This window comes from Pollachius pollachius, assembly GCF_949987615.1.
Source record: "Pollachius pollachius genome assembly, chromosome: 2".
Classification (NCBI taxonomy): domain Eukaryota; kingdom Metazoa; phylum Chordata; class Actinopteri; order Gadiformes; family Gadidae; genus Pollachius; species Pollachius pollachius.
Genome location: NC_136935.1, coordinates 49,078,375 through 49,092,201, shown reverse-complemented (window position 1 = coordinate 49,092,201; position 13,827 = coordinate 49,078,375). Strand labels below are relative to the sequence as shown.

Genomic DNA, 13,827 nt, shown 5'->3' with positions numbered 1-13,827 from the left:
CAACACGGACATCAATGGACTGACGGACAGGACCTCACCGGCCGACAGGACGTCCGGTGACGTACCGCCGAGCGATTTGGCGTGTGAGTGTTCTGAAGGTTTGTGATGTTATGATGACGTGTTATGGTGACCTCCGCTTCAGACAAGGCCTTTCTCTGATGTGAGAATGAGACGTGAGACTTATGAACACGTTACGCATAAAGCCCATATTCATCTTCACGGCAACAGTTCACTCCCAGTCCAGTTGTGGATCTATTTGTGTTGGCCGAGCCAAATAAATCATTAAATAAACAAACAAATCATAATCTGTTGTTGCTTATTACTGTTGCTTGTAGAACTGTTGCATAAAAGCACACTTGAGGTCGTGCTGTTGTACTGAATATCAGCACAGCTGTGATTCGGTCGTAGGTACGAGGCCGGAGGCCCAGTGCCGAAGATAATCACAGCCGTACTGATATTCAGTACAACAGTATAAGTTCTAGTAGTTCTATACGCAACAGTAATAGGCAACAACAGATTATGATTTGTTTGTTTATTTAATGACTTATCTGACTCGGCCAACACAAATAGATCCGCAACTGGACTGGGACTGAACTGTTGCCAAGCAACACATAAACACACACTAGCTAGTTAACAGCATAAACGGTTATGAGAGCACCCATGAAGCGGAGGGATACATGTATAGTTAAAAGTCCCAATGCTGTTATACTCTATATCAGCACTCATGAAATGCCTCTTGTCCAATCAAATGACCCGGTCGGAACTAACTGTTGTATAAACAACAATATATCGCTTTGGGTACAGTAAGGATGTTCATAGAACCATGTGCCAAGCGCTATCAATCGCCAGGTTAACCCCTTCCTCGTATACAACAAAGCCATCTAGGACAAGATACCACTTTAACTGCGGCTTGGCCATTTCCGAGCAATTATTAATTGAACTTTGACTCATCATAGGAACCGCTGATGTGTTTATTATAGATCAGCCTCAATCCACACTGGTCCCCTTGTGCTCTTACTATGCGAAGTGGCCCCTAGTTACTCTCTACAGCCGGCTATGGAGGTGTGAGAGAAGTTTCCATCGCACCTCTGAGCCATTTCCACTGAACGCTGTGGCATGGCTCGGCTCAGCAAACCGCAGTGTGACCGCCGCAGCACTGGGTGAAGCCTATCGCAGAGCGTCGGTTAACACAAGGGAGGTGGAGGGGGGGTGGCTGGCAATAGCTGTTGTGCGAAGAAACACAAACACACACACACACTTACAGGGCAGGCAGGGGGGATTTTGTTGGTTACGTCGGGCTGTGTGCGTATCACAGATCTATTTATAAGCCAGGGACAATGCAACACAGAAACGCTGAGTTTTACCCCATTATTCACCCCCGAAAATGTCGCACGCCCTTCGAAATGCCCAAACTGTGGTTGGTGCGAGCCACTTGAGCGTTGTTCAACGGAGTGCGATCGCGTGAGATGCATAGTGACTCGCTCCTGCTCTTGGCTCTTCCTGTTTCTCTGTGGTGAGAGGTGATGTCTTTCCTTTATCTCTGGCTCACGCGCTCATATCTCTCTGCGCGTCTGTGCCGTGGCCTAAATTAAACCATTAACGCTTTGGAGCCACACAATGTCTCTCGCATCCGACCCTAAAAATATGGTTAGAAGCGGGAACAGACCCGAGTTTCACACGCATGCATCCCCGCGAGCACTATTTTAAACCTATAGACCTCTTTTTTTTGGGTCAAAAAGAGGAACCACCTCTCTCTTTTCTCCATCTGGGCTGGTTATTCTCATCTGCTCTTTCTCGTTTTCTACAGACCTAAAATATGATTTCCCTTTTCATCCCCGTGTCCGATCCTCCGCGTCCGTTGAACCATCTCCCCCTGGATATCAGATCCACCCCGTCCATTTCAGCCTTCAAATCCAGGCTCAGATCCCACCGTTACTCCCTGGCCTTCCTCGTCCCCTAACCCTGCTCATTTCCTGTATCGCTGTGGTGTGTTCCCCGATGTTGAAGATACGTCGCTTATATTTATGTTTTATACATTTATGACCATTGGTCCAATGTGCTTTTTCTTTTATTTGCCTTTTTAGTTAGCCACCGTACAGCCCTGATCAGTTTGAGCTGTGTGTAAATGTGCTTCATAAATGAAATGTACTTTCCCTTTGCTCCCCGTCTCCCTCGCCCCGGTCACTCCCTCCAGCGCTGGAGGCGGCGGTGAAGAGTGAGCCGGAGGAGATGGAGACGGATCAGCGCTGCCACGGAGAGGACCAGGAGAAGGGGTCCACGGACCCCCGCGGAGAGGCAGGCCAGGAGGGAGGCGGAGAGGAGGAGGAGGAGGAGGAGGCCAGCGAGGAGGGGCAGGAGGAGGGCTACGACGACGAAGAAGAGGAGGAGGAGGGCAACGACGAGGAAGACGAGCGGGGGACGGAGGCGGTGGACCAGGGGGAGAGCCCGAGCGAGCCCCAGGACCTCTCCCTGGTGGACTTCAGCCGGAGCTACGGCTGCAAGTCCATCTTCGTCGAGGGGGCCCTTCCCGGGGACGCCGACGACACGGCGGCCGCTGGGACCTCCCCACGCGGCGGCGGTGGCCAATCAGGGAGCAGCAGCAAGCTCAACTGTGACATCTGCGGCTTGTCCTGCATCAGCATCAACGTGCTGCTGGTTCACAAGCGGAGCCACACCGGTAAGGGGCGGACGCGACGCACACACCTGTGTGTCGTTCAGCACACACAGCCTTTGATCGGATTGTGTGTGAAATTCTAACAGTCATCTATTGTATTTAGGTTTTACAGTACAATGCTGTGGGGGAAAAAAGCGCATTGTCTGAGTCTCAATAGTGGGAGCCTCAATGAAAGCTGCTGTATTTATATTATATATATATATTACTACATTACTGTAAATAGACAGTACCTTACTGGCAAAACTGCTGCCAGTACTTAACTGTAATTTTACAGTGAAAAGTTTTACAGTGTAGCAAGCAGGTGTCCCACTCTAGCAATACTCTCACCCTAAATATGCAAAATCAGTTTTGCTTTATTTATTGAAGTAAATGAAAGCAAAGGTTTTTTCATTTTGACGATGGCTTTACTTTGTGTTGGCCGTTGGCGTCACACAGCTGTCAATCAACTGGGCCGATCGAACCTCGGTGTTCTTCCCCCGGGGGCCACAGGTTGAGCGCGCGGCGTCGATGTGAGGGCCTTCATCATCCGTGACGCACAGGCAGTGGCACGCTGGTTTTGCGGCTCTTGTTTTGAGGCTGCCTGAGAGCGATGATGCAATATCCTCTATTGTAATAGACCTGAACGCGGTGCAATCGCACCAGGTATTGAGTAACACCAGACCACACGCCAATCACATTGTCTTAAGTGCGTCGCATCTCTGTACGTAAGCCATGAGAGGTGTGAGTGTTGTCGGACGGTAACCATGGCTACCATCGAATCAACAACTCAGAATCAGCTCAAGTCGCAGTTTTTGGAGGTTTAAAGTCAAAATCCTTGCTGCACAGGGTATAGATAGTTAATTACTTGATTTCATCCCTTACATGAGAAGTTCACTTGTTACAGCAGCCCATGGAATATAAAAAAATACAATAATAAAAGAAGAAAGTTAGAATATGTCCAGCATACATATATGCACAAAAAAATCTAACAGTGATTACAATGCCATGCCATAGGGGCAAAGATGTACATGCTTAATTGTTACACAACAGTTCAGGCTAAAAGCTCCTTCACTACAGAATGAATACATAATTTCACAAGTACAGTGAATGAAAGTGCACATTATTTATATTGCAGTAATTAGGTGAAGTGACGAGTGACAGCGCCATGTTTGATAACAGTTGTGCTATAGAGTCTTGTTCCAGAGAGGGTTGTTCCATTGGGTCCCTCCTTCACCACTTCAAACACCGGACAGATTTCCGCCACACATCGATGGAAACACACAAAAAGATTTCCCCTCCCTTCTCTGTGTCGTCCCCGGCCCCGCAGGCGAGAGGCCTTTCCATTGCGTCCAGTGTGGCGCCTCCTTCACCCAGAAAGGGAATCTCCTGCGCCACATCAAGCTACACTCGGGCGAGAAGCCCTTCAAGTGCCACATGTGCAACTACGCCTGTCGCCGGCGCGATGCCCTGAGCGGGCACCTGCGCACACACTCTGGTAGACCGAACCCACGCAGCTGCGCCACCCTCATAGCCACACAAGCACACGCTCACTTGTGCACCTGTTTGTCGGCTGGTTTGTTGTCTGGCTGTTTGGTCGCTGCTCCTGTGAATCTTGGCTGGTTCGGCACGGGTCGTTTGAATGGACGAGGGCGGTTTGTCAGTAGGGGCCTTGCTTGAAATGTGTGTGTGTGTGTGTGTGTGTGTGTGTGTGTGTGTGTGTGTGCGTGCGTGTGTGTGTGTGTGTGTGTGTGTGTGTATGTGTGTGTGTGGGGTGATTTCTGGGATGGTGTGTGTGTGCTTGTGTGTGTTGGGTGCTTTATGGTACTGTGTGTGTGTGTGTGTGTGTGTGTGGGGGGGGCCTTCCTGTATTGTGTGTGTGTGTGTGTGTGTGTGTGTGTGTGTGTGTGTGTGCGTGTGTGTGTGTGTGTTTGTTTGTATATTGGGTGCTTTCTGTTACTGTGTGTGTATGTGTGTGTGTGTGTGTGTGTGTGTGGTGCCTTCCTGTATTGTGTGTGTGTGTGTGTGTGTGTGTGTTTGTACGTGTGTATGTTGGGAGCTTTCTGGTACTTCGGCACACACACCTGTTCTGCAACCAGCACATTATCTTGGGGCGTAGCATCTTATTCAATCACTATTTCTATGACCACAGCAAAGAGAGGGTTGTTCATTCACTGAGTTCAGCGTGAGTTTCAGCCCAGAACTGCCTTTGCAAGAATACAAGCCTCCTTGCTGCTGTGCTGTGCTGTGCTGTGCCGTGCTCTTCTTCCCAGAAGTTTATCAAGTCACTCTGCAGATGTGAAACCAATATCTGGCTGCCTCCTCGCTTCCGATGCACTTCAGATGTCGCCCGCCTATGACTTCTCCTCCTCTAACTGAAACTCTTCTCCACCTCTAACTGAAACTCTTCTCCACCTCTGGCAGTGGAGAAGCCCTACAAGTGCAACCACTGCGGCCGCAGCTACAAGCAGCGCAGTTCACTGGAGGAGCACAGGGAGCGCTGCCACGTGTACGCCCAGAACCGGAGCTCCTTGGAGACCGGTGAGCTACCTACCCGCTGCCCAGGCTTCATCCCCGGCGTCCCTCTCTCTCCCACACGCACATGCTGTGACACAGGGCTGACAGAGGGATTCACAGGGCCAATCCCAAAGTCCGGACTCACGGACTCACTGGCTCACAGACTTTGCTGCACGTTCTCGCGAAATGAGTAAGGCCTTTGGGCTGTCCCAATGTCGGATTCCAAAGGCCATGAGTCTTTGTTTGAGTCCACACTTACCGAGCCCTTTCTGTGAGCCTGCTGTGAGTAACCCACAGTTCAGTACATTGTGACGTTTACCGCGGAGACCATAGGGAAATGGTAACGGAAATTAAGAAGGTAAAAACAACAAACAAATGATTAATAATAAAGAAAGTTGTAATTATTGAGGCAGCCGTCTCCTGTGCCTTGGCCGTGTGGAAAACAACAAACTTAAAATGAAAATTCCCAAACCGGCAACCGGCAAGGGTCAGCAACATCTTTGTCATTAAACGTTGCCAAGGTAACATGATCTCTCGTGAAGTGCTGTCCCAATCCCATTTTTACCTATCTGAGCCCATGTGGCCTCACACACTCGCTCACTTAAGTTAAATAGCACCTGAGATCAATTAAGTCTGTGAGTCCTTAGTCCTTATTCCTCAGTCTTCAGGGGCCCCATGGAGGTTTACTCTGCAGATGCACCGCGAAACATTGGGAGCTTTCTGGGGAATGATGATGCATCATCCAAAGAGTGTGTCGAAACACAAACACACAATAAGAGTTGAAGGTTTCCTTTTATTTTCAAAACAACAACATGGAGGAATGTGGCTCAGGAGGTACAGCCGGTTGACTTGTAACCTGAAGGTTGCTGGTTCGATCCCGGGTTCCTCCTAGCCGAGTGTCGAGGTGTCCCTGAGCGAGACGCCTCACCCTGACTGCTCCTGACGAGCTGGCTGTCGCGTTGCGTGGCTGACACCGCCGCCGTCGGTGGGTGAATGAATGGGTGAATGTTAGGCAGTATTTTAAAGCGCTTTGAGTGGCCACTGGTTAGAAAAGCACTATACCAATTCCCATCCCATTTACCATCTAACAAAGAGTGTCAGACGGTGCAACCTTCCTACGATGCATCGGGAGCAATATGAATCAACTGTCTCTAAATGTGCCCAGCCGGGGCGGAGGGGAGCGACTGCGGTGTACACAGTGGAGAGCTGCTGTCGTGGTCGCCTCTCTGGCAGCACAGCTAAAGAAGGTCAGGGGCCTCTGTGGTTTAGAAGCTGGGGGAGCGAGGGGCTGTTTCTTGCCTCTGCAGCAGCAGAGAGGAAGTCAGTGTCGATGAAGCATCCTTAGCCCACAGTCAGCCCGGCGTCGCTGCCTAAGGCAGCGGTCGCAGCGCACAGGCCTCGGTGGTCTAGAGCCTGGTAGGTTCCTATCTGGTCGACTGGTGGTGGGCCTGGGGAGGCAGTCTGCACCCTGCACTGACTGTGCACATCATAAAGAAACAACAAAGTAGTCAGTGCAGTGCAGTCATTCTGGTGCGGTGGCTGTATCAGAAAGTCGATAACTGGTTCACCACACAATGAATATCCTCCCAGCAGATGGTATGTTCGACTCTTCTACCTTATTGCCTCTGAGATCCCCCCCCCCCCCCCCCTTAGACTTTATACTTTTCTTGGCGATCAGAAAAAGGATCTCACTTCTCCTTTCCCTCCTGTCTCTCTGCACATCGCTCAGTCCTGTCTCCCCTTCTGTCTGTCTTAACTTTGTCCAGTCAGCTGTGTCTCAATTGTGGCATCTCTCTCTCTCTCTCTCTCTCTCTCTCTCTCTCTCTCTCTCTCGCCCTGTCTGACTTGTATGACTGTTGTGTCGCCCAGTGTCTCACGTGGAGGACGGCCAGGCGGTGCGGTCTCAGATGGGGAGCGAGCGAGCCCTTCTGCTGGACAAGCTGGCCAGCAACGTGGCCAAGCGCAAGAGCTCCATGCCACAGAAGTTCACCGGTAAGAGAGCCTGCCGGGAACACTCAGGGGACCCTCTGGGCTGATGGCCTTCAGAGGGTCACACACAGGAATGGCCTGTGGGTGTGTTTGCGTGGGTGTGGGGGTGTGTGTGTGTGTGTTGAGTGTAAACGGGTGCACATGTGTGGGTTGGTGTGTGTGGAGTGTATGTGCGTGCATGTGTGTGTGTTGGTGTGTGTGGAGCGTGTGTGCGTGCATGTGTGTGCATTGGTGTGTGTGGAGTGTAAGTGCGCGCATGTGTGTGGGTTGGTGTGTGTGGAGATTAAATCTGTGCATATGCGTGCATGTCTGTGGGCACGTGTGACTGATTTGAGTCTGATTGTTGTTTTACACTAGTGCTAAATGTGTGTGGAGATTTGATCTATTGTTTTGGGGGGTTGGAGGGATTTTATGGCCACTTGCTATTGAAGGAGAACCGTTTTGAAGAGTCGAAGAATGGCTGTAATTGTTGCTGAAGATGTATCGGAGCTATGTCCTGCTGATGCCACTCTGCTTGTTTACAACAAACCTCTTGCCTCTGTCATTGTGCTTTCGTTCTAGTCTGGTCATTGTAACTTCTTGTATTTATCTGAGCTGATTTCTCTGTTGTGGGTTTCTCTCTTTAATGTGTCACTGGCTCATCTCTCAAAGGAGGCACATGATGGAAAACAGTTTTGACTCACACTCACACACAGAAACTTCTGAGAACGTAGAATGTAGAAGGTAGTGGGTGTCTCTCTGTGCATATAACACAAACATTAAATCGGCACACATACTGTAATCAAACAACACACGTGGGGAACGAGGCCAGCTCTCTTTGCAGGCACTATTGCTCACGCTGCCTTGGCAACACACACCTTCGCCGTCCACCAATCACTTAATGAACTCAGTCTCTCAATACAACGACCGCAGGCGGAAAGCAGAGGTAAAGTGTGCGACCACAGACGCAAGAAACCGATGGCGAAGATGCGAGGAAACGTGAGCAGGTGTCTCCGTTCTGACTCAAGCGCTGCTTCTTGTAACCCAAGGCCCTCGCTCTGACTTCCTCCATGCCTCTGCTTGTCTCTCAGAGCAGGAAGTGCCTTGTCAGGACCTCCGATAGGATGTCTCCACTGTCTTGTGTGTTTGTGAGTGCTGCTGTGTACACTGTTGTGTTGAACCCCCTGGTTCTGTCTCTGTCAGCTTTGAAGCCGGACCTGTGCTTTCTTCCCTCCATTCTCCCCCTCCTCCTCCTTCGCTGCCTTGTGGAGACCCAGCGGCCCTGAGAGTGGGTTGAGGGTCTGATGAACAGCATCATCTGGTAAGGGCGGCTTTCACCGCTGCTTGCCTCCTGGGATGTCTCTCTGGCTTTGTAGAGGTAGCAAGGTTGGCATGATGAATGGCTAGCGCATTCCCCTTGTTCTGAGTGTGCTCCCTCTCTCTCTCTCTCTGACTCTCTCTCTCTCTCTGACTCCCTCTCTCTCTCTGACTCTCTCTCTCTCTCACTCTCACTGTTTCTTTCTCTCACTGTATCTTTCTCTCTCTATCTCTCTCTTACTAACTCCTCGCTCTCTCCCTCATACTAACTCCCTCTGTCTCTCTCCATATCTCCCTCTCTTTCCCTCTGTCTCTCTTACTAACTCTCTCTCCCTCTCGCTCTCTCTCTCTTACTAACTCCCTCTCTGTCTCTCTCTCTCTTACAAACTCCCTCTCTCACTCACTCACTCTCCCTGTCTCTCTCTTACTATCTCCCTCTCTCTGTCTCCCTCTCTCTCTTTCTCTCTCTCTCTCTCTCCCTCTCTCTCTCTTACAAACTCCCTCTCTCTCTCACTCACTCACTCTCCCTGTCTCTCTCTTACTATCTCTCTCTTTCTGTCTCCCTCTCTCTCTTTCTCTCTCTCTCTTTCTCTCTCTGTCTCTCTCTCTCTGTCTCTCTCTCTGTCTCTCTCTCTCTCTCTCTCTCTCCCTCTTAATAACTCCCTCTCTGTCTCCGTCCCTCTGTCTCTGTCCCTCCACTAACTCTCTGTCTCTCTCCCTCACTGACGCTCTCTCTCTCCCTGTGTCTCTCGACCGTCCGGCCCCCAGGGGACAACGGCGTCTGCCTGGACCTGAGCTTCAGCCGGGGCCCGATGCGGCCGACGGACACGGCGGACCCCCCGCCGAGGGGCTCCCCCGGCGCTGACGTCACGGCCATGGACCACGAGACCCCCCTCTCCCTCCGGCACTACCCCGTCCAGCTCACCCGCAGCCCCCACACCAACGGCCACAAGCTGCCCCTGCTGGCCCCCGGCGGCCTGTCCCTCCCGGCCCCCTCACCCCAGGGGCCCCACCACGGGCTGGAGCCCGGCCCGGGAGACGCCTCCCCGCTGCCCCAGCCCCTCATGTACAACCTGGGGCACCTGCTAGGGGGGTTCCCCAACGGCCTGCCCCACCCGCACCCCCAGGGCCCCGCCCAGGGCCTCTCCATGGGGCCCCTGGATGCCATGCGCGTGCTGAAGACGGAGGGGGGAGACCCCCCCGGGGGTCTGCTGGCCCCCGCCGGGGCCCTGTACCCCTGCAGCCACTGCCGGGTGATCTACCTGGACTACGTCATGTTCACCATCCACATGGGCTGCCACGGCTTCAGGGACCCCCTCGAGTGCAACGTGTGCGGCCACCGGAGCCGCGACCGCTACGAGTTCACCTCGCACATCGCCCGCGGCGAGCACCGCGCCGAGCTGAAGTAGCGGTGTGCGCGGCGCCGGCGGTTTGCGGCGAGGGTGTGGTCGAGTCGGTCGACGTGAAGATGAGGACACACGTCGCGTTGACTGTTGAGGACACGACGGGGTGTAACAAAATGTATCCTGTGTGTGCGTGTGCGTTCGCGCGCCCCCGTGTTTTGTTTCGGAGACTAGTGCATTATGGGTATTCGTAAGGTCATGGAACGGAAAAAGGTGTACGAGGTGTTACTTGTGATTATGTGTCAGTGTGCTTCTGTTTGAGATGTGTGTTTAAACCGATAACTGCTGCTTCACATCTTGGCGATTGGATCCGTGCGCATAATGTGTAAATAAAATGAAAATAACATGTCATAGTTTCTCTGGTACGAAAAACCTTTTCCCTTGGTTTAGAACCACCGATGGACTGCAAAAGTCACTGTGGAAATGAGTGTGCAACTTGGTGGGCGAGCTCTCGGTTTGTAATTTCTCAAAGAGGAAGTCGGAGCCTTCGTCTTCTGAACGGCTTCTAGGCCTCGGCCGTTTCATTCGTGTAGCGATGACTCACTGTGAAAGATGGATATCTGACAGAACACAGAACTAAAACAGTTGGTGAAGAAGCGTGCGTGCCCTGCTTTAAACTCGATTTTTCTCATGGGATCTTGTTTTGTTTTTCAGTTTTTGCTGTCGCAGTCTTGGATCAAAATGGCTCCGGATGAAAGCTTGAGTGTTGCGCTTTAGTGAATCAAGGCACAGAGGGGCGCGCAGGACGTGGTCACGGTTCAGCCGAGCCCGACCCCTAGAGCCCGAAAGGGTGTGTGCTCCATCCAGCTGCCGGCGCGGTATCTCTCCGCTCCATCAGCAACACTTCCCTTTTCACACTGCTCCGGCGTCGAAAGGCAATCGCACGTATAAGAGCTGGCCAACTTGCCTTTAATGTCCAACAGTAAAAGGCGCGCTTGGAAGTAGGCTGTATATATCGGGATTATATGAAGTACAATATTGTGATGGGGTTTTGGAATTCAGGAATTTAATCTAGGGGGATTATGTGATGGATCCTATTATTTAATGGAAACTCGAAATGTAGTTTAGGATTGGAAATCTAAATGTATAATGTAAAATATCGACTCCGAATGAGGTTATATCGAGAACAAGCTCGAGATAGGGTAAGGAATTCAGGAATTTAATTCTGGAAATCTATATTTTGAATATATAATATACAAAATGTAACTTCAAAAAGTATTATGGGGATTCAAAACATTTAACTTCCACTATCCGTCACCAAACAACGTGAAAGGCCTTGCATCCAACAAGAAGCGAGCCAGGTATCAAAGCATGATCTAAAATGAAGTTATGGGGACATCTGCCGGCCAAATATTTGTTGAATTTGAAATGCGAACTATACAACTATATAAAAAAAACATTGAGGTCCACATGAAAGTAACCAAGAATAATAAAGTAGTGCTATATTTGTAGGACAAAATATTGATGTGGGCACACATGTTGCAAAATAATATATATATACTGCTGTATATAAATATGTAAATATGTTTGTCTCCCTGGTTGACCAAGAGATGGCGCCATTTCACCTTTACTGAATCCGTAGGCGACCACGAGAATCCTCTACTTCCCTCTCTCCTTTCCGTTTACAAACGTAGTACACGACACTCGGAGAAATCCACTCGACCACGCGGTTTTCCAACATCGATATCATTGAACACCTACTAAAAAAAACAAAAAACACTAAAAGTTATCCACCCTCGAAATGAATCAGACTAGAAAGGGCTGCTGTGAGCATGCGCACTGACTCGGTTCCATGGGGACGGGAGGGAGGACATCACGGAAAACTGGCCGCATCAGAACCCCACGCTGAGATTCATTTGACCATCGCCATCGCACGACGACCAGCCACCACTATGTTTGACGCGGCGTTGAACCCGGTTAACCACCTGACGCCCCGGGCGAAGTCTAGCCGTCTGGTCTGAACTTGGGTCCCTGGTATCATATGGAAGCAGCATGCGGGAAATGGTTGGAGGTTGCTGCGTGTGTTCCGATGAGCGAGGCTGGGCTGAGAACCCGCTGGTGTACTGTGATGGACACGGCTGCAGCGTCGCCGTCCACCAAGGTAACGAGCGCCGCTGTAACCGCGCGTAACCATCGCGCCGCTTTGAAGATGGACTGGCGCGGTGTGGTGGCTGCCTACGTGCGCGCGTGTGTGTATGTGTGTGTGTGTGTGTGTGTGTGTGTGTGTGTGTGTGGGAGGGGTTGTTGTTTCCTCTCGGCACTTGCTGACGCGATTAGACCCGAGCAGAGAATGACACCGAGCCTTATGGCGCCGAGGCGCGCGGAGGTTCGGCTGTGGCCCTCCGGTACAAAGTGACCCAGCTACGGTGGGCTGCACAGCGAGGCCCCGGTCCCGGGGAAACATTGTTGTCTGCGGGGTCCCGGTGCGTCCACAGCAAGCTTTGTTGCTCCGGTGCAGCCTAGGCGTCAACATAACGGAATCTCACATGTATTAAGCGAAAGTGTTGCTCTTTATCTTTATTTATTTTATTTATCGCTATGCATAAACTTTAACGCTATTTGTTGTGTTTCGGCCCCGTTGGTGATGTTCTGCCATTTTGGAAAAGTAGAATGGGTTTTATTTGTTTGTGTTCACGTTGGTGAAGTCAAGTTTCATCTGAAAGTTTGGCAGACTTAGTTTTACCGTTGATGCTGTGATGCTGAATGAAAACAATACGCGCCTTTCGAGCTACGATATATGAATCAAATGTAAGATAAAAGCTTACATTCGTCAATGTAACATAATATAACTGTGTGGGTGTGGGTGTGTGTGTGTGTGTGTGTGTGTGTGTGTGTGTGTGTGTGTGTATCTGTCTGCGTGTGTGCTCGCAGCATGCTATGGTATTGTCCAGGTTCCGACCGGGCCTTGGTTCTGTCGTAAGTGCGAGTCGCAGGAGAGGGCGGCCAGAGTGGTGAGTCGTCCACACACTGTCACTCGCGTTAAGGTTGTTGACGTCGTGTTGACGCCGTCACCGCCTCTGACGCTCGTCTGTTCTCGCCCTCAGAGGTGTGAGCTGTGTCCTCACAAAGATGGAGCGCTGAAGAGGACCGACAGTGGAGGTAATTGTACATGCTAATGTAATAACACGTTCTGAGGCTTGTCTGCTTAGGACCCCTTGGGACCCACCCTCCCCATCCCCATAGGTAGTAACCCCCCTACTATTTCCATGATGCAATTAAACGTAATTAACAGTTAAAACCAGATGAAAGCTATTTCATATTAGTGTCCCCTGCACACGTTCCACTCCATTCATAAATCACAAAAACTGTTAACGATGTATGGATGGTCTGTATCATCTGGCTTGAAGTTTTCCTGTGTGCAGATGTATTAGTGTGCATGTGTGTGTGCGTGTGTGTCTGTGTGTGTGTGTGTCTGCCGGCGTATGTCTGCGTGTGTGGTTGTGTGTGTGAATGCATGCATCTGTGTATGGGGCTTGTCTGACTATGTGTGGGTTTTGTGTGTGTGTGTAGGTGTGTGTTTGTCAGACAGCGTACCTGTGTGTGTGTGTGTATGTGTGTGTGTGTGTGGGTGTGTGTGTCTGACAGTGTACCTGTGTATGTGTGTGTGTGTGTGTGTGGGTGTGTGTGTGTGTGTGCGTGACAGCGTACCTCTGTGTGTGTGTGTCTGCCTGTGTGTGTCTAATTGTGTGCTTGTGTGTGTGTGTAAGTGTCTACCTGTGTTAGTCTGCATGTTTGCTTGTGTGTGTGTGTGCGAGTCGCTTTTGATAAAAGCGTCTGCTAAATGCCCTAAATTTAAATGTATATGTCTGCCTGCATATGTCTGTGTATGTGCATGTGTGTGTCTGCCTGCGTGTGTGTTTGTCTGCCTGCATGTGTCTATGTGTGTGTGTATCTGCTTGTGTGTGTGTGTGTTTGTTTGTGTGTGTGTGTGTCTGCCTGCGTGTGTCTTCGTATGTGTGTGTGTCTGCCTGC

General features: G+C 50.8%; 2 protein-coding genes across 4 annotated transcripts in view; both read left to right on the top strand.

Moving 5' to 3' along the window:
- Nucleotides 1-10,251, top strand: part of LOC307071163 (zinc finger protein Aiolos-like) — an 11,509-nt gene extending 1,258 nt beyond the window's left edge. Inside the window, exons 3-8 of one of the 3 annotated variants that reach the window (XM_079730071.1) lie at nucleotides 1-83; nucleotides 2,195-2,677; nucleotides 3,981-4,148; nucleotides 5,075-5,191; nucleotides 7,037-7,159; nucleotides 9,221-10,251. The exon at nucleotides 1-83 is cut by the window's left edge and continues 1 nt beyond it. In XM_079730071.1, coding sequence (XP_079586197.1) covers nucleotides 1-83; nucleotides 2,195-2,677; nucleotides 3,981-4,148; nucleotides 5,075-5,191; nucleotides 7,037-7,159; nucleotides 9,221-9,861 — 1,615 coding nt within the window. In that variant the 3' untranslated portion in view covers nucleotides 9,862-10,251. Of the gene's footprint in view, nucleotides 99-2,194; nucleotides 2,678-3,980; nucleotides 4,149-5,074; nucleotides 5,192-7,036; nucleotides 7,160-9,220 lie in introns of all 3 variants that reach the window. The other 2 variants (XM_079730070.1, XM_079730072.1) reach the window with 2 other exon arrangements.
- Nucleotides 10,252-11,518: 1,267 nt separating this feature from the next.
- Nucleotides 11,519-13,827, top strand: part of LOC307070790 (protein AF-17-like) — a 29,157-nt gene continuing 26,848 nt past the window's right edge. Inside the window, exons 1-3 of the mRNA XM_079729441.1 lie at nucleotides 11,519-11,956; nucleotides 12,727-12,806; nucleotides 12,900-12,954. Of these exons, the coding sequence (XP_079585567.1) occupies nucleotides 11,848-11,956; nucleotides 12,727-12,806; nucleotides 12,900-12,954 (244 nt within the window). The 5' untranslated portion in view covers nucleotides 11,519-11,847. The remainder of the gene's footprint in view (nucleotides 11,957-12,726; nucleotides 12,807-12,899; nucleotides 12,955-13,827) is intronic.